Source organism: Plecotus auritus (genome assembly GCF_963455305.1).
Source record: "Plecotus auritus genome assembly, chromosome: 8".
Classification (NCBI taxonomy): Eukaryota; Metazoa; Chordata; class Mammalia; order Chiroptera; family Vespertilionidae; genus Plecotus; species Plecotus auritus.
Window position 1 is genome coordinate 76,703,358 of NC_137782.1, and position 27,106 is coordinate 76,730,463.

Genomic DNA, 27,106 nt, shown 5'->3' on the forward strand with positions numbered 1-27,106 from the left:
CCTTAAAATGATGCCTTCCATTTGCAAGTACATAGAAGGTCCTCAAATAATATTTCCCTCAACATCATTTTGTTACAAGGTTCGTGAGATGCCATACAGGACTTAACTCTTGTTTATATCAATTAGCCTATGAAAAAATTTACTTTCATTATACATTGTTTCACTTAAAGTTGCAAAACCTATCAAAGACATTGAGTGAGAACTTAACTGTAATTCAGTTTACTCTGAACCAAGTTGTCCCTGCTTCTCAGAATCAAATATTCTTAAAAAGCTGACTTTAAGTACAAGACATTTGGGCCCCACTAGGGAATCATTGTGTCCTGTATTTATCTGTAACTTTATTTGTATGTTTTCTTTGCCTTTCAAGTAGTTTGTTATCACAATGTACATAATATTAAGCTGTCCTAATGCTAACAGAAGAAAATTCTGGCCAGGTCTGGTGAGGCCATTCTATTTAATTTATGGCAAACAGGACTGGAGAACTACTTGTTCTGTTATTTTTCACACATAACGTTTACGGATAAGGTAGAAAATATATGAAAAATTTTAAATGAATGGCTAAGAAATAAGAAAAAAGGGGGAATTTTTAAGAGTCCAGCCACAACAAGAAAGCTCAGATAGAAATGTGAAACTAGCTCAGAGCAGGAAGTTTTTCCTGGGGTCACACACTAAACTGCTATAGAAGAGTATAGATCTTGGGTTTTAATGGGCTGCAAGCCCAGGAGACACCACATCATGGTGGAATGTCCCATCAGAGACCACTACCAAGAAGCCAGGATCCTAAAGGGTGCCTTCAAGTGGGTGCTGCTCCTCCTCTGACAACTCAGAGGGAATACATGCTTGTTTGGGCTTTGGCTATGGGCAGAACAAGGAAAGTAAAAATACATTCTCCCTCTCTTTCCCCACCCCACCCTGAGAATTTATAAGTACAAGCCCACAAATCCATGGGTTTGTGGCTGGAATTCTCACTATCTGTGTGGGCCAAAACACCCCAATCCAAAAATTCGGTTTCAATTGGTTTTGGATTGGAAATGCCCTTAGGCACCTGGCAAATACTCTCTAAAAGAGGCACTTTTGACCCAGGCCTTAAAGAATTCCCATAGGTAAAGATCCAAGAACAATGAGATCACAATCAAAATTCAATATGAACCAGAGTAAGCAGAAACAAAATAATATAAGTCAGACCTATAAAGAGTACAGATTCTGGAATTATTCAGATACAGAATATAAAATCAGCACATTAAAAAAAAAAGAGGAAATTAAAAAATAAGATTATGAAAAGTATGAGACAGACTTGGGGCAAAAAAAACTTCCTGAAGTAAAAAGCATAACTGAAATTACAGTCAATGACCAAGTTAACAGCAGACTATAATGAGGTAAAGAAAAAAAGTAATGAACTGAAAGACAGAACTGAAGAAATTACCCACTATGCTACATAAATTCAAAGGTATGGAAAATATGAATTATCACATGAAGAATAAGAAGGTACCACATAGATAATATAGAATTTCCAGAAGGAGAAAGAGAAGATGAAGAAAAGGTAGTATTTTAAGAGAAAATGCTGAGACGTTTTCAAAACTGATGAAAGATACTCATCTTCAGTACCCAATTAATTCTAAGCAATATAAAAACATTAAGCAAAAAATGACCTATCGCCCTAGCTGGTTTGGCTCAGTGGATAAAGCGCTGGCCTGAGGACTGAAGGGTCCCAGGTTTGATTCCAATCAAGGGCACATGCCCGGGTTGCGGGCTCAATCCCCAATAGGCGGTGTGCAAGAGGCAGCCAATCAATGATTCTCTCTCATCATTGACTAGAGGCCCGGGCACGAAATTCGTGCACTGGGGGGGGGGGGGGGGGGGGGGGGGCGGCGGGTGTCCCTCAGCCCAGCCTGCACCCTCTCCAATCTGCTGGGTCCCAACTGCTCGCCTGACTGCCTTCCTGACTGCCCCTAACCGCTTCTGCCTGCCAGCCTGATCACCCCCTAACCACTCCCCTGCCAGCCTGATTGATGCCTAACTGCTCCCCTGCAAGCCTGTTTTCCCCTAACTGCCCTCCCCTGCTGGCCTGGTCACCCCTAACTGCCCTGCCTGCAGGCCTGGTCACCCCTAACTGCTCTCCCCTGCAGGCCTGGGTCCCCCCAAACTGCCTTTCCCTGCAGGCCTGGTCGCGCCCAACTTCCCTCCTCTGCCGGCTTGGTTACCCCTAACTGCCCTCCCCTGCTGGCCTGATCGCCCACAACTGCCCTCCCTTGCAGGCCTGGTCCCTCCCAAATGCCCTCCCCTGGTGGCCATCTTGTGTCCACATGGGGGCAGGATCTTTGACCACATGGGGGTAGCCATCTTGTGTGTTGGAGTGATGGTCAATCTGCATATTACTCTTTTATTAGATAGGATAGAGGCCTGGTGCACGGGTGGGGGCCAGCTGGTTTGCCCTGAAGGATGTCTCAGATCAGGGTGGGGGTTCCCTTGGGGCGTGGGGTGGCCTGGGCGAGGGGCCTGTGGTGGTTTGCAGGCCGGCCACGCCCCCTGGCGACCCAAGCGGAGGCCTTGGGATCTGGGGTTTATTTATCTTCTACAATTGAAACTTTGTAGCCTGGAGCGGAGCCAAGCCTTCTGCTTGCTCCGTGGCAGCAGCCATTTTTTGGGGGATTTATGTATCTTCTATAATTGAAACTTTGTAGCCTTAAGTGGAGGCCTGGGCCGGCAAGGGCAGGCGGAAAGCTTGGCTTCCTCCATTGCTGGGGAAACCCAAGCCTCCCTCCTGCTCTCTGTGGCCGTAGCCATCTTGGTTGGGTTTATTTGCATATTTGCTCCTGATTGGCTTGTGGGTGTAGCAGAGTGCTGGTTAATTTGCATATCACTCTTTTATTAGATAGGATGTTTCTATTTCTCTCTCCCTCTCCCTCTCTGAAATCAATAAAAAAATACATTAAAAAAAATAAAAAAAATGACCTATCGATTCCAATAATTACAGGCTGTTGTTGTTCCTTGTGATTAAGCCCCTATCGTCCTAGATCAGGGGTGGGCAAACTTTTTGACTCGAGGGCCACAATGGGTTCTTAAACTGGACCACAATGGGTTCTTAAACTTGATCCTCCCCAGGAAGGGGTTAAGAACGGAACTGGCTTGGCACATCCATGGCACCAGCAGATACCCTTCTCTCCCTAATCTTCAACATTAACAGCCTCACCATCAAAATCTGCCTGGAACCCACCAGGAATAATCTCTTTGTGCCTTTTATCCCTATTTATTTTGGTCACCACAAAAAGCCCCTAATCATCAAGTTCCTCCTAAATGTTCTAATCCTCTGAAGTTAACGGCATATCCATTCTTTTGCCGCCATCTCCCTTCCCTCTTTAATTCTTTACTGCTAAATTCTCTGGAATTCACAATACATCATCAGTAAAAACCAATTATATAATTCTAGACATTATGTTCTTGCTCTAAGTAAAACCCGGCTCTCTCCTGAGGATATACAGCTCTTTCAAATTTTGTTGTTGCTAGTGGTAGTGGTGTATTTTGTTTTTTTTTTTTTTTACAGAGCCCTCATATAAACTGGCCTAGAGTGCAGATAGGGGTATGTGTGTATCATTAGTGCTCTTCATCCAGTTTTAAGAAGTGTGGTACTGATAGGGGGAAGGGCACGCAACAAGAATAGGACCACAGTTCTTTAAAGATGATTCTCCTTATTAAACTACGGATTAGAGGTTTTCTTACAGACCCTGGGCCCACACGCGCTCCTGGAGTTTGCCTATGAAATGCTGACCATTCTCCAGTCCCAGGAACTGGAGGAGCTGGGTTTTAACATCACTGAAAATTAACTACAGTACCTTGTTATTGGATTTCAAGATCCTGGAAGGAGACACACGGACCATGGACCCTGCGGCCATTACCTTGCCCTCCCCTCACCTCACTTCCCCTTTGCATGTAAGCCTTTCTTCCTTAGACATATACTGTATAACCAGCTGGCTAGTAGGGGAATATTAGAGCAGAATTTACAGGATGACCTGATGTTCTTTCCATACTGCCAGCATTATTGGAATAAACATTCATATATGATTCAACCTGGTCTCTGCTTAATTTGGCTCAAGTAGTGATAGACACTCGGACCCCTTTTGTGCTCAGGGACAGACAAGCAGACTAAAGAGAGCCAAGCAACAGATCCATGCAGTTTTGAAACTTTGGTACATGACAGAGTTGACATGCTAGATTATTGGGGGAAAGGATATTCAATAAATGAAACAGAATATAAAAAATTTTTCATGTAGAAGATGATGAAATTAGATCCCTTATATAATATTAAAAAAAAAAATCAACTCCTGATGGATCAAGGATTTAAATGTCAAAAATCTTAAATCATTCTACCTTTAATAGAAAACAAGTGAACATTGATCTCATCAATGATTTCTTAGAGGAAACACAGAAAGTATTAACTATTTAAAAAAAGATTATTTGATAATATGAAAATCAGGAACATTTTTCATTAGACAACACGTCCAAGGAACTGTGTGTGTGTGTGTGTGTGTGTGTGTGTGTGTAGTTACATACAGAAGAGACATGCTAGCCTATAAAAGACAAAGAGTTGTATCAAAGATAAAGAAGTCCTAAAAATCAGTAGAAAAAGAACAAATAATGTAACAGAAAAATGGCCAAAATATAGATATCTGAGTATTTTACTGAGGAAACATTATGGCATATATATATTATATTATATATATATATTATCACTAATGAGTTAAAACATCTCGTCATATATGACGAGATGTTTTAACTCATTAGTGATAACAGAAATGCAAATCAAGTGCTGCTTGTGGGAATGTTAACTGATACCATCATACTGGAGAAGAATTTAGTTTTCATCTTGTAAAGCTGAACATTCACATACCCTATGACCCAGCAATTACACTCCTTGATAAATACCCAGAAATACTGAAACACATACCAGAAGATGTATATAAATGTTCATAGCAGCATAAATCACCATAGTAAACACTAAAGAACATCCCAGATGTGTATCTAACAATATGCATATACAAACTATGTTTTACAGCAGTCAAATGAATGAGCTACAGATACAAAAATACAGATAAATCTCAGCAATAAGATGTTGAGTGAAGAAAAATCAGTCCCAAATGATTTAAAAATATCTAATACTAGAGGCCCAATGCACGAAATTCGTGCACGGGGCGGGGCGGGGGGGGAGGAATGTCCCTCAGCCCAGCCTGCACCCTCTCCAATCTGGGACCCCACCGGGATGGGGCCTAAACGGGCAGTCGGACATCCCTCTCACAACCCAGGACAGCTGGCTCCCAACTGCTTGCCTTCCTGATTGCCCCTAACTGCTTCTGCCTGCCAGCCTGATCACCCCCTAACCACTCCCCTGCCAGCCTGATTGATGCCTAACTGCTCCCCTGCCAGCCTGTTTGCCTCTACCTGTCTTCCCTTGCAGGCCTGGTCACCCCTAACTGCCCTCCCCTGCAGGCCTGGTACCGCCCAACTGCTCTCCCCTGCAAGCCTGGGTCCCCCCAAACTGCCCTTCCCTGCAGAACCAGTCACCCCCAACTTCCCTCCTCTGCCGGCCGGGTCACCCATAACTGCCCTCCGCAGCAGGCTTGATTGTCCCTAACTGCCCTCCCTTGCAGGCCTGGTCCCTCCCAACTGCCCTCCCCTGCTGGCCATCTTGTGGCGGCCATCTTGTGTCCACATGGGGGCAGGATCTTTGACCACATGGGGGCAGCCTTCTTGTGTGTTGGAGTGGTGGTCAGCCTGCATATTACTCTTTTATTATATAGGATAGAGACCTGGTGCACGAGTGGGGGCCAGCTGGTTTGCCCTGAAGGGTGTCTCGGATCAGAATGGGGGTTCCCTTGGGGCGTGGGGCGGCCTGGGCGAGGGGCCTGTGAGGGTTGGCAGGCCGGCCACGCCCCCCGGCGACCCAAGAAGAGGCCCTGGGATCTGGGATTTATTTATCTTCTATAATTGAAACTTTGTAGCCTGGAGCGGAGCCAAGCCTTCTGCTTGCTCCGTGGCGGCAGCCATTTTTTGGGGGATTTATGTATCTTCTATAATTGAAACTTTGTAGCCTTAAGCAGAGGCCAAAGCAGGCCAGGGCTGCAGAAGCTTGGCTTCCTCCATCACGGTGGGCAACCCTAGCCTCCTGCTCTTTCCAGCTCCGTGGCTGCCGCCATTTCTGTTGAGATTTATTTATCTTCTATCATTGAAACTTTGTAGCATTAAGTGGAGGCCTGGGCCGGCAAGGGCAGGCGGAAAGCTTGGCTTCCTCCATTGCCAGGGAAACCCAAGCCTCCTTCCTGCTCTCTGTGGCTGCAGCCATCTTGGTTGGGTTTATTTGCATATTTGCTCCTGATTGGCTGGTGGGTGTGGCTTGTGGGTGTAGCGGAGGTATGGTAAATTTGTATATCACTCTTTTATTAGCTAGGATAATATAATCCATCTATTTAAAGTATACAATTCAATGGTTTTTAGTACATTTAGACGTGTAAACATCACCAACGTCTATTTTTAGAACATTTTCTTTTTTTATTTTTAAACATATTTTTATTGATTTCAGAGAGGAAGGGAGAGGGAGAGAGAGATAGAAACATCAACAGTGAGAGAGAATCACCGATCGGCCACCCTCTGCATAACCCCTACTGGGGATCAAGCCCGCAACCCACGCACATGCCCTTGACCGGAATCGAACCTGGGACCCTTAGCCGCAAGCTGACACTCTATCCACTAAGCCAAATCGGCTAGGGCCATTTTTAGAACATTTTCATCTTTTCAGAAAGAAACCTTATTTCTCTTCCCAATAGGATAGTCCAAAACATACCTCCTCCCCTACAACTACCAACCTATTTCCTGTCTCTATAGATTTTCCTGTTCTGGATATTTTATATAAAAAATGTGGTCTTAGTGCACTGGGCCCCTAGTTTGATTATAAAGAGTATTTAGAAACAACCTATCTAATAAGAGTAATATGCAAATTGACTGTACCTCCGCTACACCCACCAGCCAATCAGGAGTGAGTATGCAAATTAACCCAACCAAGATGGTGGCTAATTTGCATATCCAGGAGTAGCACGAACACTGAAGACAGCGTAGAAGGAAGCCAAGCACTGCAGAAGGGAGCGAAGCTGCGGAGAAGCAAGCAAGTGGGGCTGCGGAGAAGGGAGGGAAGCAGGCGGGGCGGGGGAGAAGGGAGGGAAGCAGGTGGGGCGGGGGAGAAGGGAGGAGGGGAGAAGGGAGGGAAGCAGACTGCCGCAGGAAGCCCTATTGCAGGAATCTTCCTGCAACGGGCCTCTAGTGTAAAAATAAGTATGAGAAATGAAACCAAAAAAGAATGAAAAATGGGGATATAATATAATCAACTGTGTACCTGTAGAAGAGAATGTGTAAAAAAGAGTGTTTTATATAGCTAAAACATAAAAGCAACCTATCAATGGCTAGGTTGATAAGCAAAATATGGCACATAAACAATGGAATATTATTCAGCCTGAAAAAGGAAATTCTGACATGCTATAACATGGATGAACCTGAGGACATTTTGCTAACTGAAATAAGCCAGTCACCAAAAGACACTGTATGATTCCACTTACATGAGGTACAAAATCATAGAGACAGAAAGAAGAATGGTAGTTCCAATGGGCTGGGGGAATGGAAAATGAAGAGTTATTATTTAATGGATACAGAGATTCAGTTTTGCAAAGATGAAAAGAATTCTAGAGATGGATGGATGGTGGTGATGGTTGTCCAACAATATGAATATACTGAGTACTGTACACTAAAAATGGTTAAGATGGTAAATTTTAGGTGTTTGTTAATACAATGAAAAAATTTAGGGAAAAATGAATGTGTTAAGGTAGTAAATTTGAGATTATAAGACTTTCCAGTTTGGTAAAAAAAATAACAGCAATAATGAAACTGCTGAAAGTTAAGTAGGCTGAGTGAATTCTGTCACAATAACATATGGAACAAGTGTGAGAAAAACGACAGTTTGCTAGTCAGGCAGTTAGTATATAGAATAATGACACGGAACAACCTCAAATAGAATAGGCAAAATTTCTGCTTTAAAGACAAAAGAATTCACAACTTCAAACAAATCAGCATAGCTGTGGGCTGTGGGAAACAATACATGAAACAATCTCTCTTCTTGAACTGACTTCAGGCAGATTGTAAATCTAAGGCAAAGTCAAAAAAGCACTACTGTCTGGGAATAGTGGTAACAGATGCAAACAATACAACTGATGTGATACATGTGCAGAGAAGGCAGGACAGGACAATGTGAACAGAATCATCCTAGATCAGGGGTGGGCAAACTTTCTGACTCGAGGGCCACAATGGGTTCTTAAACTGGACCGGAGGGCCGGAACAAAAGCATGGATGGAGTGTTTGTGTGAACTAATATAAATTCAAAGTAAACATCATTACATAAAAGGGTACGGTCTTTTTTTTATTTTTATTTCAATAGTTTTATTCATTTCAAACATTTTAACAAGAAGAATGTAAACACTAATTATTATAATTTGAAACTTCAAAAAATGGAGGAATCATAGCACAATAACATACCTTATATTGAAGATGGCAAAGGCAAAATAAAATTGCCTAACAAAGGAAAAGTACAAAAGCCTTTCAAATTAAACTTAAATATAATAAAATAATTTAAAACTAAAACAAATAGAAAAGAACAAAATGTGTAAACAGTAAATTAAACATTTTCTTTAGTGCAACTTCCAAATTATGCCTGGGACGTAGATGTAGATGGCAATGTAGACTGGGTTGAAAGGTTTTTGGTCTTTAAAACATCAACTTCAGTGGGAACAGTGTTGTTGGTCTCCTTTTTAGCTAATGCTCTGATACTGGGCTCTCCAGGGGCGTGTCTCCCTACATCACCACGATAACGTGTCTACGCATTCCCAGGGTGATGTCAGGGGACGCGTCCGCGGACATTACAAGGAGCCTATGGAAGATTGAGAGGTTGTTCCTTCTACTGAATGGGTGGATATAAATCCACCCACTCAGAAGAAGGAGCTGCGGCCATGTTTCCCGACGTTGCCATGTTAACACTGCTGCTGGTGAAGGAGCGGAGGGGAGAGCAAGAGAACCCTCCGCTCTTTCGGCTCCGCAGGCCGGATAGAACAGCCGAACAGGCCGGATCCGGCCCGTGGGCCGTAGTTTGCCCACGGCTGTTCTAGATGCTTCAACCCGGAATCTCTTATGATTTACATATTTAATTTGGATCCTAAAACAGAAGACCAATTAACCTGAAACTTCCTAAGTATGGAAGTGTTAAGACTTTTTGAAACTACTACTAATAAAAAGATACCCTATTTTTTCTTTAGATCTTTAAAAAAAGGCTTCTTGGGAAAACTTGTTTTAATTGAAATCCTAGTATTAATGAGAGAATATAATCTTTAAAATAATCCAGGAAATTCTGAGAAACTAACTGGCACTGAGAAAATGTGCTAGCAGCGTTTTTAGATAACCCTAGTCAGCCATGGGCAAACTACGGCCCGCAGGCCGAATCCGGCCCATTCGGCTGTTCTATCCGGCCCACAGAGCCGAAAGAGCGGAGGGTTCTCTTGCCCTCCCCTCCGCTCCTTTACTTTGAATTTATATTAGTTCACACAAACACTCCATCCATGCTTTTGTTCTGGCCCTCCGGTCCAGTTTAAGAACCCATTGTGGCCCTCAAGTCAAAAAGTTTGCCCACTCCTGCGTGCTGCTAGTATTTTTAGTACACATTCCACAAGTGATTTAAAAAGAAAATTTTTTTGCATAGTAAATTTCAGCTTGTTACATTACAAAGTCCTTATAGTTAACATGTTTACAGATGATTCAAGGAAAGAGTGCAAACCTAAGTTTCAAAATTCTAGCCACTAAATTAGCTGTATATGTTATGACAGGGCATTGTAAACTGGTTTCCTCCCCATCACAAATTGCAAATCCTTCTAGATTATTTCAAGTTCAGGTTTTCCATTTAATGCTTTTCTCTACATTCAACTCAAAATTTTAAACATCTGGTTATTTTAAAAGTTCTAACCAAAAAAACATTTTTGTGAATATATTTCAAATAATGGATACATTGGCAATAAATGGAAATAGAGATATAGCCAAAAGTAAATAGTGAACAGGTTTTGAGATGTTTGACATTAAAATGTTTAAAACTGGGCTGCCTAAAAAAATGAATGCACAACTGATTCAAAAATAGTTTATTTCTGAATACAATGGCCACAGATACATGTCATTGATGTCTGTGTTTAAACTTCTTGATGAGACACTGGACAGAGAAATGGAGAAGGAATAAAGGAGGGGAAAGGATAGACAAAGGATAAGAGCAGACACCAGAATAAAAAGAGAATTACAACTGTAAAGAGTGGAGGAAAGAGTAAGTAAGTAGAGCAAGAAGAGCTGCACCCCCACTTACTGCCTCAACAAGTGGGAGCCAAGAAAGCACTCCTCTTGCAGAGTGAGACAAGAAACCTTGCTTCCAGGCCTCCTTTGAATGAGTAAGTATCCATAGCACTGGGTGTTGCTGACAAGATCTCTCCAAAGACCATCATTACCAATTTCATTATGCCCTTTATCCATATTTAAGTGTGTCACCAGAAGAAGTCTACAACTTCCAAATCATCCCTTCTCCTAAAAAATACTAAACATTTCCCACCCTTCCTCAACAATGAAACTTTTCTACACATTAATCAGTCATAAGCAGTCATTAGTAGCCATTAACAAAATCCTCTATATTCATTTGCCTGCTAATCTGAGTCTCACTGAAACCTGGTTCTCCTCTGGGGACACTGCTTCTCCTGTACCCCTTTAAGGTGGTGAATTTTTCTCTCCCATCGTCTGTCCTTCTTGCTACTCATTGCCAATTCCAGTTCACTTGCTTACCCTCCTCCCCAAAGCCCGCAACTTTGAACATCATGTAGAAAGCTATACTACCTTCTATCCCTCTTTATTGCAGATATCATTTACTAAAGTGCTAAGCTTTGGCTCATTGCTTGCTCTCTCCAAGACTAACCCTGTCATAATTCTTGGTGATTTCAATACCCACACAGATGACCCTTCCAACACTCCGGGCCTCACAGTTCACTGACTTATTTTATTCTATACTCACCTCATCCTCAGAAACTCACTCTTGGAATCATAACTAGAACATGTCATTACCAAAAATTGCAAACTCACCATAATCTTAATTTGCATTCTACTCTTCAACTACTATCTCCAATCTTTCTATTTTATTCTCTCTCATACCCCAAGGCTAACAATTCTAGGGATCTACAATCCATCAATCCTCTCACTTTCCCACCATCCCTCGCCCTCAGCATAACCTCATTTCCCTTCTAACCCAACACAGATAGGATGGTCCATCATTACAATCACTCCCTTGTCCTCAACTCGCTTGTCCCTCTCTTGCTTGGTCATACTTGGTTGACAAAACTTCTAGTCTGGCTTAATCCAACTCTCTCCTTACTCCATGCTTGTACTACTCCAGCAATGTGGCTAAAGAAAAGATAATTATGTTGATTCATCTTACTTTACATGACCATGAATTTTAAGTGCACCCTTATTGCTCTTCAGCAATACTATTAAATTTCCCTCTTTGCCACTCTCTTAGACAATTATCTCATCTACTTTTTTCAAACCCTTTCCTCCTCCTTTATCCCTACTCTCAGCTGATGACCTTATTTCCTATTTCACTAAGAAAATACAAGTAAGAGTACCACAAGCTCCCACCATCATTTCTACCCATTGCCCTCTGTGACCACATTATCTGCCTTCTCTCCTGTTACAATGGATGAAATGTCCACATCTAACTGAAGGCCAATTCCTCCACCTGTGCAAAAATATTTCAACTCTTTTTGCCTACTTCAGAATGCAGTTCTCTGCATCATTTCCCACCCTGTCTCTGGTGGATCATTCCCAGAAGCATACAGCATGCCATTATTTTTCCCATATTAAAGAAAAATGCTCTCTTGATCTCACTTTCCCCTTCAGCTTCCTTCCTATTCCTCTGTGATCTATTATAGAAAAATCTTAAGATCTGTCAATCTATGAGTCTATAATAACTTAAAAAGAGTGGGAAGAAAGCTCCATTAGCTAGAGGAAGCTCTACCAGCACTAGTTAGAAATGCTAGCTAATAAATGCAGAAGGAATGATAGAAGTATAAAATCAGCATTTTGCAACAAACAATATAATAGAGTCAAGCAGGAGATCACCAATGAAGGCTAACCAAGTAAAATGTTGGGAAACAGAATATTCAGACACCCCACATTTTACTATCATTATAAAGGGAAAAAATGTGCCTTTACAATGGAAAAATCAGTCGAACACTACCTTAATGGAGTGAGCACAGTTAACAGCACAAATAATGGGATAATGGACTTTAAATGCCTACTGATATGATGCAATAGGAAGTATACAACATCATTTGTGGAGAATTCTTGCCAAAAAGTTTCTACATGAATTGTGAGGTAACAATTAGAGAAATCCAGATTGTTGGGTATTCTCTAAGCCAACTACTGTAGATATTTTAGGAGTGAGTGATCCTGCATCAGGAAAGAATTATAAAAAATACTGTTGGAATGAGTAAGAAATCTGACTTATCAATATTAAATTATCTTAGTGTGGTAAGGGCATAGTGCTCATGTAGAAGAATGTCTTTGTTTTTGGAAGTTACACACTGAAGTTTTTTTTAGGGGTGAAGTGTCATGATACCTACAGCTTTCTAATAGTCAAATATCTTAGAAAAAGGACTTATCTATACTCGCTGTCTCCAATTTCACTGCTCATTCTCTCTTGATCCCATGCCAATCTCATCCTCCCCATTCCAACCAAACTGTTCAGTATCACTGATGATCTCTATGTATTGCTAAATCCAATGGTCATTCTTAGCTTGTATATTATTGACCCATTTCTCACTGAAATGCTGTCTTCACTTGGCTGAATAGATACCCTGAAACCCTAAACTCCCTTGTGAATTTCTGGTAGTTTCTTCCCAGCTACCTTTTAATGGTCCCTGCTCACTTCCTCAACCTCTAAATGCTGGAATGATCCAGGATCTGGTTTTGAACCTTTTTTTTTTCCCTTCCTATAACCATTCCCTTGGTGTTCTTCACTTTCAGAGATCTATATAATAAAGATTCCCAAATTTATATCTCCAGCCGTGACCTCTCTGGCTCTGATCTCTTCCCTGAACTCTAAACTGTATATCAGCCTCCTCGGTATGTCTATTTCCACATCTAATAGGTATCTTAAACTTAACATGTGACCAAAAGAAAACTTTTGAGGTTCCCTTGCAAACCCACAATCTTCATTATCTCAGGATTGCGATAGCCTCTTGACTGATCTCCCCACTTTGTCCTTGCCTCCTACTTTGATTTATTCTCAAGATAGCAGCCAGAGTGATACTGTTAGGAATATCTATATGAGATGATGGATGCTCACTAAACTTACTGCAGTTATCACATCATACTATATTAAGTAGAACCATTATGCTGTACAACTTAAACTCATACAGTGATGTATGTAAATTACATCTCAATAAAACTGGAAAAAAAAAAAAAAAAAAAAAGCCCAGGCCAGGTGGAGCTTTGTTCCATACATCAAAGGGTTGTGGGTTTGATTCCAAGTCAGGGCACATACCTAGGTTGGAGGTTTGATCCTGATTTGGGGCACATACAGGAGACAACCAAACAATGTTTCTCTCTAACATCGATGTTCTATCTCTCTCCCTTCCTCTTTCTCTAAAAATCAATTTAAAAACAGATACATATCATCGAGGATTAAAGAAAAAAACAACAACATATTCTCAGGTGAGGATTAAAAAAAAGTCAGATCTTATCACTTGCCAGCTGAGACACCCCAACAGCTTTGCATCCCACTCACAGAACAAATTTGAACCCTTAAAATGGCCTACAAGGTCTTCATGATCTGGCCCCATGTTAGCTCTATGACCTCATCAATTGTTCTCACCTCCACTCACTCCAGTCATACTGTTCTCTTTGCTATTCTTCAAACATGATAAGCAAGCTACAGTTTCAAGGACACTCACTTGCTATTTCCTCTGCTCACACACTTTCCTCTGCAGGGCTCACTCCCTGACCTCTACTTCCTTTCTTTGCTCAAGTATTTTTCTTATGAGAGACTCATGTCTTCTTCTACACCAGAATATAGGATTTATGAGGTCAAGGATTTGTATGTTCTATTTACATATTATCTAGAATAGTTCCTGGCATACAGTAGGTGCTCAATAAATATTTAAAGTTGGGGTACTGAAGTATGTTGAATAGAAAAAAGACCAGCTATCCTTTTCACCAGTGTGTATTAAATCAGAAAAAAGAGGATTTTTATCATTTCTAGTCTCTTTTAAGATTATAAACAAAGAAATATTATTTGTTCATATTCTGGATACAGCTTTCACTATAACAAAAATTATTATATAGATTAATTGACCTATTAATATAGGGGAGGTTATTTAGTATATAAAACAGATTAAGCTTCATTTATATGTATACTAGAGGCCTGGTGAATGAAAATCATCACTCGGGGAGTTAGGGGGGGTCCCTCAGTCTGGGAGCCCTTGGGGGATGTCTAACTGAAGGCTTAGGCCCGCTCCCCATCAGTTGGTCATCCTTAGCGCTGCCGCAGAGGTGGGAGAAGCTCCTGCCACCACCGCTGCGCTCGCCAGCCATGAGCCTGGCTTCTGGCTGAACAGCACTCCCCCTGTGGGAGTGCACTGACCACCAGGGGGCAGCTCCTGCATTGAGCGTCTGCCCCTGGTGGTCAGTGCGCGTTATAGCGATCAGTCTTTCGGCCATTCAGTTGATTTGCATATTAGTCTTTTATTATATAGAATTACAAATTCCCTAATGAGGCACATCACTGATAAAGGCCATTATGCTAATTGCAATAATTAACTATAAGGCCCTCAAATCATTTGGTCAGGCCCTGCCAAGGCACTAGGGGTGAGTTAAATCTTTGAGCAAATATAGCAGGCTAATTTTTTAGTTGATAATTTTGTACGGCCCACAAACGATGCTAACAATATCCAAATGGCCCTTGGCAGAAAAAAGGTTCCCCACCCCTGGCTAAACTAAAATTCCTCTTAAAAACCAAACCAACAAACCATATTCCAGCAAGTGTTAGTGATTAAGAGTACTTATTTTTCTGAAGAGTTTAATATTTTGGAAATTCAAGCTGCAGAAAAACCAATAAATGATACAGTGTAATCTCACACTGACATTGTGTGACTTACTGAAGTATAACATCACAAAAAAGTCGTTGAAGTTCAGGGTAATTATGGTATTACTGGGAAAGTGTATTTCTTAAGACATAATTCCAACAAAATATACATATGATGTGAATAATACTGTGTAGCTTATAAGGTACCTTTATATATACTCAAGAAAGGTATTAGTCCCACTTTCCAAATAAGTAAACTGAGGTCCTGCAAGATTAGCTCATTTATCGCAACTAACAAGTCTAATATGTAACAGACCCTTTACATTTACAAACACAGATGCATGTAAGTACATGCCAAGGACTCACAGGTAACAATAATACCCTATTATGGGGCCTTCAAAAATACAGTTAGCTCAGGCTGGTGTGGCTCAATTGGTTGGCATCATATTGTACACCAAAAGGTTGGGGTTCGATTCCTAGTCAGGGCACATACCTGGGTTGCAGGTTTAATTTCTGGTATGGGAGGCAAGAGATCTATGTTTCTCACATCGACTCCTCCCTCCCTCCCTCCTTTCCCCCTTCCTTTTCCCTATCTCTAAAATCAGTGAGCATGTCCTTGGGTCCAAGGATTAAAAAAAACACAAGTATTCCAGTTAAAGACTTAAAAATGCAGTGTAGAGCAGAACATCAATTTTCTCCCATTCACTTAACAGTAAAAAATATATACACAATGTTGATGACAATTCCATGGAATTGGCACTTTTACTCATTGTTGAAGGCTTTATAAACTGGTACAATCCAATTCCATTTCTGGGAAGGTATCCTATGAAAATACTTCAAAATACGGAAAAAGCTATAGATTATTTATAACATCTTAGATGCTTGGCATCTGAGATTTAAAATTTGAGTTTTGACACTGGTAGTTTTAACAGCTTGTGAGAGAACCACAGGTTGATCCACAGCATATGCAAAGTTGCTATGTGAGCAAGGAAGTCACATAACTAACTAGTAAGTGAGCCTGACTGCCAGCCTTAGCTTCTCTTAGTGGTCTCTACTAGTTCTCCAAGCAGAGGCATTTTTAAAATGGGGGAGAAAAAGAAAAGCGTCTTTGTTAAAAAATTGTTTTTAAAAGTAAAAATCCCTAAAATAGTAAGCCAATTATTTGGCTGGTAATGAAAGCGAAGAGATCTAAGAAAGTACTGATATTTGTGGGTTTGGAATCGGTAATGGCCTTAGGTCACATTTCTTTTCAATGCCATAGTTCTACTGTAGTGAAAGGTTAGAAATATGATTAAATATTCAACAATAGAGAAATGATCAATTAAACCATAACCTATCTAATCACTCAGTGGCTGAATCAGAGTAATGGAATTATAATGTTTTTTACAATTCAAAACATTTTATATGACATTAAATAGAAGGGGGAACAGCTCTTAATTCATCTCATGAGGTCAGCATTATCCTGATATCAAAAACTAACAACTCTATAAGAAATGAAAACTGCAGGCAAATATTCCTCATTAACACAGGTGCAAAATCTTTAACAAAACATTACTAAACTGAGTCTAGAAATATATACATCATGACCAAGGGAGGTTATCTCAGGAAAACTATTGCTTAAATTTTCCAGTTACAGACCTCAGTGTAAATATCACTTTTTGGTATTTGCACTCCATAACCATTTTAATAAAGACAAAGGTTAGATCTGGTCCATTCAATTTAACTCTGAAATATTGCTATAAAACTTCTCAATCAAGTTAATTTTAAATCTTTCTCAGTCAACCGAATACCTCAATTAAAAATCTGTTCATTTAAAATATCTTCACTCAGTAAGTTCGAAGATTAGAATTAAGCTATAATTACAACATATTTTACTTTAAAGATAGAATTCAACATTTCTTAGAATAATCAAGTCAAGACCGTCAAGTAAGAAAATTTCTTCACAAACATCCCAAGCAGTATGGTTGTATTGCCTATTGTGAGACTTACTGACAAAGTGTGCTCAACCCCTTAGAGCAGGCTTTGCGCTCTTTTGCTGGTCAATTCTAAAAATATAGAGAATTCCTCTTTATGTTACTTTGAAATCTACTTTCCTTCAACTTTTATCCACTGGCAAAAGCAATGACTTCTGAGATAATAAGAGAGATTAAATCTCCATTTACATATTCATCCCTCAATCACTTGAAAGTAACTATTAAGTCACTTTTTAGGCTTTTCTTATTCAGGCTAACTTAACTGAATTCTCTCAACCATTGTTCATATGATAATGCTACCAAACTTTATTTATTCTTACCATCACTTCCTTCAAAAGCCAAACATGGAAAACAAATGGTTACAATACAGCACCACTTTCCTACAGGACTATGCAGGAGACACATCCATCCTAATATTTTTACTACAACTGTCACTCAATTCTCAAACATTAAAACATGCTAAGTTTTTTCCCAAATGAAAAGAACCCATGCACTCTCAATGCAAAAATATACTAGCTATAAGAAACTGAAAAAAACTGAATATAGAATATTTAATTTTAAGAAACAGTGTTATTAGTATTCTCCCATCTAGAGGCTGAAAGAGCTGAATCCTCGTCTAAAATTATACCTAACTTTAAAAGATACACATTTGGCTCCTTTAACTTTCAACAATACGTTGTGTTACTGACTAAACTACTGCTTTACTATTTTTTTTCTCTACTCTGTGTTCTAACTACTGGTAAAACAGTGTGCGGTAGTGTTCAAAGGGTCAGTGAGTCATGGCCTTCTGAAAATTAATGGGAGTCTGGATGGAGACAAGGGAGGGACACTTTCTAATTAAAATTACCTTAGGTTTTCATTTAATAAAGAGAGCATCTCAGTTTGCAAAAACAAAGTTTAATTCAAAATGTTTTTAAGGCACATTATGAGAAACCTGGGCCATCAACAATTTTAAATAAAACTAGTCATTCTTTGAAATGTGAATAATCATTTCTTAATTTATAATTAGGATTTTGAAGTATACTTTTTTTTTTAACATATAGGATTGGGTAAGAGATGCAAATATCTGCCCACAACCTCAATCAGACTTTAGCTTTTGGGGTCTGGCCTGAGAAATTGGAACAGAAGTAGAAAAATAAGATCCAAAGTGCTTCCGCTTGAGAGAAATGTGGTCCTCAAGGGACTCTGAGCTCAAGCCTGAATGTTTCCAATGCTTCCTTCTATTCTCAAGTCCCTGAGGAACTGGGGGTGGGTCGGGTAAGAAGGGGCAATAGTAAATCCTCCTCCACTGGGGAGGGTGGGAGTAACAAGTTATACTTGTTGGAAAAAAAAAAAAAAGATATACATGTATGTAAAAAGCAGTAATCTGCAAAATCAACATTGTTTGCAAAGGTACATGCTGATTTACCCAGGACTGCTGAAAACCTGCACACACTGGAAAACAATCCTTATTTATCTTAGCTTTTATCTTTGTTTAGCTCTGACATGGTTTTAATTAGTACTGTACTACTCTAAAAAAAGTTGAACGGTTCAAGGCACTTATAAAAATCACTTACTACTTACTATACCATACTTTTTTGACTATTCACAGAAAACTGAGATGGAAAACTAAGTATTTCATATTTTGTAATAGTGAAACCTAAACTAATTAAATGAGGTCTAGTGGGGTTATGGGTGAAGAGTCCACTTATGAATTTTGAAAAAAGTTTAATGACTTTATTTATTTATTAAAAATATTTTTAATCGCCCTAACTGGTTTGGCTCAGTGGATACAGCGTCGGCCTGCAGACTGAAAGGTCCCAGGTTCGATTCCAGTCAAGGGCATGTACCTTGGTTGCGGGCACATCCCCAGTAGGAAATGTGCAGGAGGCAGCTGATCGATGTTTCTCTCTCATCGATGTTTCTAACTATCCCTATCCCTTTCTCTCTGTAAAAAATCAATAAAAAATATATTTAAAAAATTTTTTTTTATTGATTTCAGAAGGGAAGGGAGAGGGGGAGAGAGACAGAAACATTAATGATGAGAATCATTGATAGGCTGCTTCCCGCATGCCCCCTACTGGGGATTGAGCCCACAACTCAGTCATGTGTCCTTGACCGGAATCGAACCTGGGACCCTTCAGTCCACAGGAGGACACTATCTACTGAACCAAACCAGCCAGGGCAAAGTTTAATGACTTTAGAACACATGGTACCTGGATTCAAGTTTTTATATCCTGAGAATACTGGAATCAAACCTAGGAAGGTTTACTTTCATAAATAAACAGGAATAATTTGTAGTTAGTAAAATCAAAATAAGCTGGCAAGAGTCAAAACACTAGTCCCTAAGTAATTAAGAATTAAATGATGTATGGAAATGCCATGTTAACTTCCTCCCCAAAACATTCCTAAAAAATAAGATTTTTTTAAAGTTTATGCTTCCAAAGAGGAGTTAATCTTTTTCTCTGTCACATCTAAAATGCTCTCAATATCCTAAAATGAAGAAAAACAAGCCAACATTTAGTTAGTATCTAATTCTTACCTGGAACCCACTTAATTTCCATTTCCATATCATTTTCTTTTCTTTTCTTTTCTTTTTCTTGAATAACTTGCAAGAGTTGCCTATATTTAGCAATTTGTTCTTCATCATCTTTCTGATGTTTTTTTGTTTTTCCATCTTCTTCTACATTGACTTCATCATCACCTAACAAAAAAAAATCAATTTCATTTAATATCTATATATATAAAAGCCTAAGCAGCAGTTATGACTGGACAACTGGATGACCAGCCAGTAGCTATGATGGGCACTGACCACCAGGGGGCAGATGCTCAATGCAGGAGCTGCCTCCTGGTGGTCAGTGCACTCCCACAGCCAACCTCCCGTGGCCAGCCAACCCCCACGGGCCCTCCCCGAGGCTGAACCTGATTGGGACTGGGTGAGATGGCCCCCATCGGCCCAGATCACCGGCCAGGTCGAGGGACCCCACCTGTGCACGAATTCGTGCACTGGGCCTCTAGTACAGAAATAATTCACTTCTAACTCCAATGTTTAAATCTCAGTCAATCCAGCACCCTCAGGTAAAATGCTATCAGACATACTGTAATAATAGAATATCAAAACTAGACAAACTTTTTTTTTCTTTATTGATCCAGAGAGAGGAAAGGAGAGGAAGAGAGATAGAAACATCAATAATGAGAGAGAACCACTGATCAGCTGCATTCTGCAAGCCCCCTACTGGGGATTGAGCCCACAACCCAGGGAATGTGCCCTGAGGGAATCAAACCATGACCTCCTGGTACATGGGTTAATGCTCAAGCACTGAGGTATACCAGCCATGACAGACTTAATCTTCTTAATATTAAATGAATTGAATTAAAAACTTATGTCTTATTTATAATAAAAATCATTTACAATATAAGTTAGCACTGTCATAGCACTTGGGAATATCACTTTTTATTAAAATTCATATCCAAAAATAATTCTGTAGTCATGTAACATTCTCAAATTTATGTTCCCTATAAGCAAAACAGCAGGGATGGCATTTTATCTTTCTTTTATGTTCTCCACCATCCACCAAAATGTTATGGTCAATAAAAAAAGGCTAAATATTTTTGGGATACATTTGATACATGGACTTAGCTGTGCAGGCTGAAGAGACAGATAAAGTTGTTTATAATCCAAAACAAAGAATAATGAGTCCTTTCGATTTGATGGTGAGCAAGTTTGATGATTCTCAGGATCTCATTAATACATTAACAAAAATGAATGTTAGAAGTTTACTCAATTTCCCTATGTGGAAAAAACATTCACATTTCCATTTCCCGATTTTTTAAAAATAATGAGAATACAAAGGAACAGTATAAAATTCATGGGCAACAAATACCAAAGAAAACCAATACGTGAAAAGTTTGTTTGCTCTACATTTCCACTGTAATTCTCCAAGGCAAAACCATAAATTAAGAACCTGGGTTTTAATGCAAAACACATAGACTTACTGAATGGACTAAATGTCCCAGTAAAGAAAAATTTAGAAGTAGCAAAAAGAAGACCCTCTTTTCTATGAGCTATGACTAAATGGTAACTAAAAATGCCTGACATTACTAAGCACTTAGCTGTGAAACATCAATGTTAACATACTGTCCTTATATCTTTAAAAAGGTGATATGGAAAAAAGATTGGTTAAGTAAATGTTTTTACAGGTTTTTTTCTCTAAATGAATAAAAAATAGTCCAGGACATTCTTTCCATCCTATCACACTTTTACATTTTCACTCAAACAGCTGAAATTCATTTTTTTCCTGTTTGTGCTTTGTGCCACAATAATAATGTTGGATTGAATTCTGTCATGTATCCCATAATTCAATGGATAAAACATCAGGAACACATTAACAAAATGGCAATGTATTTCTTTCTATTAAAAGCTTACTTCTGAAAACATAATTAGAAGCAAGCTCCTTCCAGGTTGAAATTTTAGTGGTAAGTCTCTGATGGCCTACTTTAAATTGATTTTTTCCAGTACTAAAATTTACTTTCTGAAGCCCTAGAATGTGGGATAATTCATGTAGGTCTGTTTTTCCCCAATTCAAGGACAATACTTTGTGAAAGCCTTAATACTATATAATGAGTGAACAAATTAATTGTAACAGTAAGAAGCCCTCCTATGATCTCTTACAAACAACACCAGGAACATCTAATAAGTTTAAGGCATTCAAATATACTATTGTATCTAACAGAGGTACCAAATTACAGATTCAAGCAAGTTTGCAATCAATTTAAATACTGAAGAAAAATGCATGCTTTAAATAACTTAATGAGTAGTATATTTCACACAAAAAGCCATTAATCCTTAAAGTTTTAGAAGTAAAAAATATGACATGAGGTAGTATGCTAAGCACTATATGTATATTACTAGAGGCCCAGTGCACAAATTTGTGCACGGGTAAGGTCCTGCTGGCCTGGTCCCAAATGGGGCTGATCCGGGCCCGGCCTGTCAGGAGGAGGAGATGGGAGGAGGTTGGCCGGCTGGCCTGCCCTGATTAGGGCCTGATCAGGGCCAGGTCAGCTAGAGGGAGGGGCCACAGGCAATTGGCTGGCGGGCCCCGCCCCCGATTGGGGTGGGGTGCTGATCTGGGGTCAGCAGCCTGGGGAGGGGCTGTGGAAGTTTGGCTGGCCAGCCCTGCCCCCTTTTGGGGTAGGGGGGGCTATCAGGGGTAGAGCTGACTGGGGGGGAGGAGCTGTGGGCTGATCAGAGTGGTGGGGGCCCATCGGGGGTGGGGCCGGCCAGGGTAGGGGCTACAGGAGGTTGGCTGGCTGGCCTTACCCCTTATTGGGGTGGGGAGTGTGATCAGGGGTGGGGCCAGCCAAGGGTAAGGGCCATGGGGGGGGGGGGCAGATGGCCAGCCGCCCCACCCCCCATCAGGATGGGAGAAGCTGATCAGGGGCGGGGCCGGCTGGGAAGAGGAGCCATGGGAGGTTGGCCAGCCAGCCCCACCCCTCAGTCAGGCTGATTCACTGGCTGCAGTGGGTGTCATAGCAACTGCTCATTCCGGCTGTTCTGGCATTCAGGTTGCTGGCTTTTTATATATATAGATTGCAATCTTTCCAACCATGAGCCAGGTAATATTATGACTCTCATCTTATAGCTATGGAAAAAAAGGCAGAGGCTAAGAAAACATATAATAGTTTCACTCTGTCGTAAAGACACTACTTGAAACCAGCAGAGCCCAATCCTACATAATAAAAGCCTAATATACTAAGTGTCCAACTGTTTGTTCCACCGGTCGCTATGACGCGCACTGACCACCAGGGGATAGACCAGCCGTGGGCAAACTACGGCCCGCGGGCCGGATCCGGCTGTTCTATCTGGTTCTCTTGCTCTCCCCTCCGCTCCTTTACTTTAAATTTATATTAGTTCACACAAACACTCCATCCATGCTTTTGTTCTGGCCCTCCGGTCCAGTTTAAGAACCCATTGTGGCCCTCGAGTCAAAAAGTTTGCCCACCCCTGGGATAGACGCTCCGACCGGTAGGTTAGCTTGCTGTTGGGGTACGGCCGACCGGGACTGAGCGAGACAGGCTGGACACACCCTAGAGCCCTCCCGTGGTCCCTCCCCAGCCCCGATTGTGCACCAGTGGGGTCCCTCAGCCTGGCCTGCCCCCTCTTGCAATCTGGGACCTCTTGGGGGATGTTGGAGAGCTGGTTTCGGTCTGATCCCTGCAGGCCAGGCCGAGGGACCCCACCAGTGCACAAATCCATGTACCAGGCCTCTAGTATCTAAATAAGAATATACTGATAAATTAATGCTTCTTTTCCCACAATACTAGCTGTCCTAATAACAATGTTATTAAAAAAATCTAGTTCAGTTCTCTCAAACCAATCAAAGAAAGCTATTTGAAAAACTTGCACTCAATCTTCACAAGTGTACACGGAATGTTCTATTTATTTCTTTACCTCAGAGCTGCTAGTGAAAAAAAACAAAACCTATCCAGAATTTTCAGTAAAGTGCTAAATGACCACTTAGGCATACAAATAAAATAAAAAAATGTAAATACATTAGTATATCTGGGGGCAGTAAAGACAAAGGACATTTGAAAAAAGACTTGGCTGTTCTGTGTACACTAGAAATAAAATGGATAATCAATTGTTTGGAATGCCAAAGAAATTGGCATTTAAAAAATGTGAAGGCTTTTGTGACCAACATAACTATCATTGTGAATCATATATCTTTTCAATGACTATTAAATACCCAAGCAATTATGCGATTTTATTAATATGAGATGTCTGAACAAAGAAACTAGAATAATTAAATATGACTTTCCATTTCATGTATGGAACACAGTGCAAAAGCAGTATTTTATGAAACACTTAGCAAAATGAAGCAATATCTGCAGTAGGCTAAAAGTATGGTGATAGCCCAATCATAGGATTTTTCTTAAGAAAGTTAATGTTTAAAGGACCTATAATAATCCTAAAAAAACACTTTAGGATTTAATTAAATTCACATTTAGGTTATAAAAACAATAGATATGTAAAGGAAAGCCAAAAGGATAGCTATGAAAAAGTTACCTACAAGTAAAATAATACTTATTCCCGCTATTTTAGAATATTTATATCTTTATTTCACATTTGTAGTTCCTCAGCACCAAATCTCTTACTCATAATTTTGCATGATTGAAAATTCTTCTATTAGATAAGAAGAATGAAGATGTGAAGAGATCAGGGAGAGTGTCAACCAAAAACTGATTAGAAATGACAATCAAGCAACCAAATTTCTAAACAGAGCCTGATCCAGCATAGGGAAAAAGGATATTTTGAATCTATTAAAAAAATGAGTTATATTAAGCAAATAGCATATACAATTTTAAATTATACCCTTAATCATTTCAATCATCAAAAAATTTTAAAAATAAAGATATAGATAATCAGAATCTCTGCTTCCATTAATGGCGAGCTAGGTACTTCAGGCCAATCCTTTCACTGAGTATCCAGTTAGATTAAATATTTTATAAATCTTTTTAAAAACTTCAAAGACGTTTTAAAAAAACTTAGACCTATTTTAACCTGAGAGCATTTACTGATCCACAAAAGAAACAGCTGTGGGACTAAATTACAGTTTGGGCAGCCTGGCAGTGCCATGAGGACAAAAGTTAATGACCATAAAGGAGGGGATTTCAATCAGTACCCCTGAATTAAGCAGGGACCCAGAGAAATGTATTGTCATAGCAAGGGCCATCCAGAAATAAACCAGCCCTCATGAAGGCTTGCATCACCCACAAAATCCAGGGAACCTCAAGCCTTAAAATGCAGTGATGTGGCCCCAGAATGACCAGAGTAAATGAAGGTTCTCTTTGATGAGGTACTCTCACCTAAAATATCAAATCAGCTCACAAAGTTAACCAGGCACACAAGTAAACACAGCTATCTTATAAAATAGAAATCAACCCCCAAAGATTTGAAATACTGAAGTTAACAAAGACTATAAAACATGCTTACTCTGTTTACAGGAATAAAAGTGTTAAAAGTATCTGCAGTGAGAAGAAAACTATAAAAAGATATTGTTGACTTGGAAAATAGCTAAATAGGACCTTTACAAGTAAAGAATACTATAACCAAAATTAAGAATTCAATGCATAGATCTATCAGCATTTTCAACACTGTTGAAAAGAAAATTAGTGAACTGGAAGACAGGTCTGAAAAAATACCCAGAATGCAACACAGAGAGACAATAGATAAAAATATAGAAGAGTAGCTAGCCCAGCTGGAGTGGCTCAGTGGTTGAGCATTGACCTATGAACCAGGGAGTCATGGTTCGATTCCCGGTCAGGACACATTTGCCCAGGTTGTGGGCTCAGTCCCCATGGGAGTGGGGGGAGCCTGCAAGAGGCAGTCAATTGATGATTCTCTCTCATCATTGATGTTTCTATTTTTCCCTCTCCCTTCATCTCTGAAATCAATAAAAATATATTAAAAAATATATATATTAAAGTAGAAACATGGAAGTTACAGTGAAAAGATCTACCAAATATTTAATTGGAATCCCAGAGGAAGAGGGAAGAAAAAATATCTCAATAGATAATGGCTAAGAATATTCCAAAACTGATGAAAGGTACCACGCCAAAATTCAAGAAATGCCAACAAACTCCACACACAATAAATAAAACCTACTCTTAGTTTACAGTAAAATTGCAGGACAAAAAGAAAGACATTAAAAGCAGTTAAAGAAAAAAATCCAGACAACCTTCAAAAGACTGAAAAGGCTAAGCTGATAGCTGACTTCTCAAAAACAATAGTGAAGCCAAAATGCAGGTGCAAAGGGCTGTCCATCTAGAATGTTTTACCAGTGAAAATACCTTCACTGGTAAAAATACAAGTGAAGGCAAAATAAAGACATTTGTAGACTAAAACTCAAGAGAGTTTGACACCAGATGATACTATTGGAAATTACCAAAGATTTACTTAAGGCAGAAGAAAAATGATCCCAGACAGAAGTATAAGATTTAGAAAAGAATACAGAGGGAAAAAAGTGGAGGAAATATGGGTAAATTTAAACAAAGGTAGTATAAAATAGTAATATTAATGTCCATGGGAATGAAAAATAAAAACAGAATTACAATACACAGGATACCATAAAAGTTGCTTTAAGATTTTTTGTATAATATAGGGCAGTAAAAATATTAATTACCAGTAAACTTTTCTAAGTTAGGGATGTAAGTCATGACTTCTAGGACAATCACTAAATGAACAAAAACAGAGTCTACTTTCTAAATCAGTTGAGGAATAGAATGCAAAAAATATTCAATCAATCCAAAAGAAGCTCTTATTTAAAAAAAAACAAGATAGTAAAGTATTTTACTAATTTATTAAGAGACTAGTGGCCCGGTGCATGAAATTCATACACATTAAAAGGGGATTAATTAGAGGAAATAATTTAATATTGCTATTTGCCCTTTCTCTATAATAGAAGTGTCAGAGATGAAAGAAAATTAGTAAAATGTATATGAAAACCTTCCTCCTGTCAGAGTCTGGGGCACACCAAGGGACCCAGAGTCAAGTCCCTGCCCACCCACATGTGCCTCAAAATCGTGTGAGACCCAGACCCGGCTGGGCCCCCGCCCCCCATTGGGATAGATCCAGACCTGGCTAGTCCCACCCTTGTCAAGCCCCCCCCCCCCCCCCCCCCGGGCAGGGAACGTAGCCTCAGGTCCCCTGGCCTGGCGCCAGGATGGGGAATGTGGCCTGAGGTCCCCCAGCCCAGACCAAGGTGGGGGGGGCATGCCTTGAGGTCCCCTGTCAAGCACCGCCAGGTGTGGGACATGGCCTGAGATCCCGTCAAGCCCCAATGGATGAAGGGCATGGCCTGAGGTCCCCCATCAAGCCCCACCAGGCGGGGGGGGGGGGGAGGGGGGGTGCAGCCTCAGGTCCCTCAGCCCGGCACCTGGAGGGGGGAACAGCCTCAGGTCCCCTGTC

The 27,106-nt window shown here is 40.2% G+C and overlaps 1 protein-coding gene across 2 annotated transcripts in view; it reads right to left on the bottom strand.

The window, feature by feature from the left end:
* Positions 1–27,106, bottom strand: part of ESF1 (ESF1 nucleolar pre-rRNA processing protein homolog) — a 67,528-nt gene that overhangs the window by 20,666 nt on the left and 19,756 nt on the right. For both annotated transcript variants that reach the window (XM_080685868.1, XM_080685869.1), the window contains exon 9: positions 19,682–19,843. In XM_080685868.1, coding sequence (XP_080541994.1) covers positions 19,682–19,843 — 162 coding nt within the window. The remainder of the gene's footprint in view (positions 1–19,681; positions 19,844–27,106) is intronic.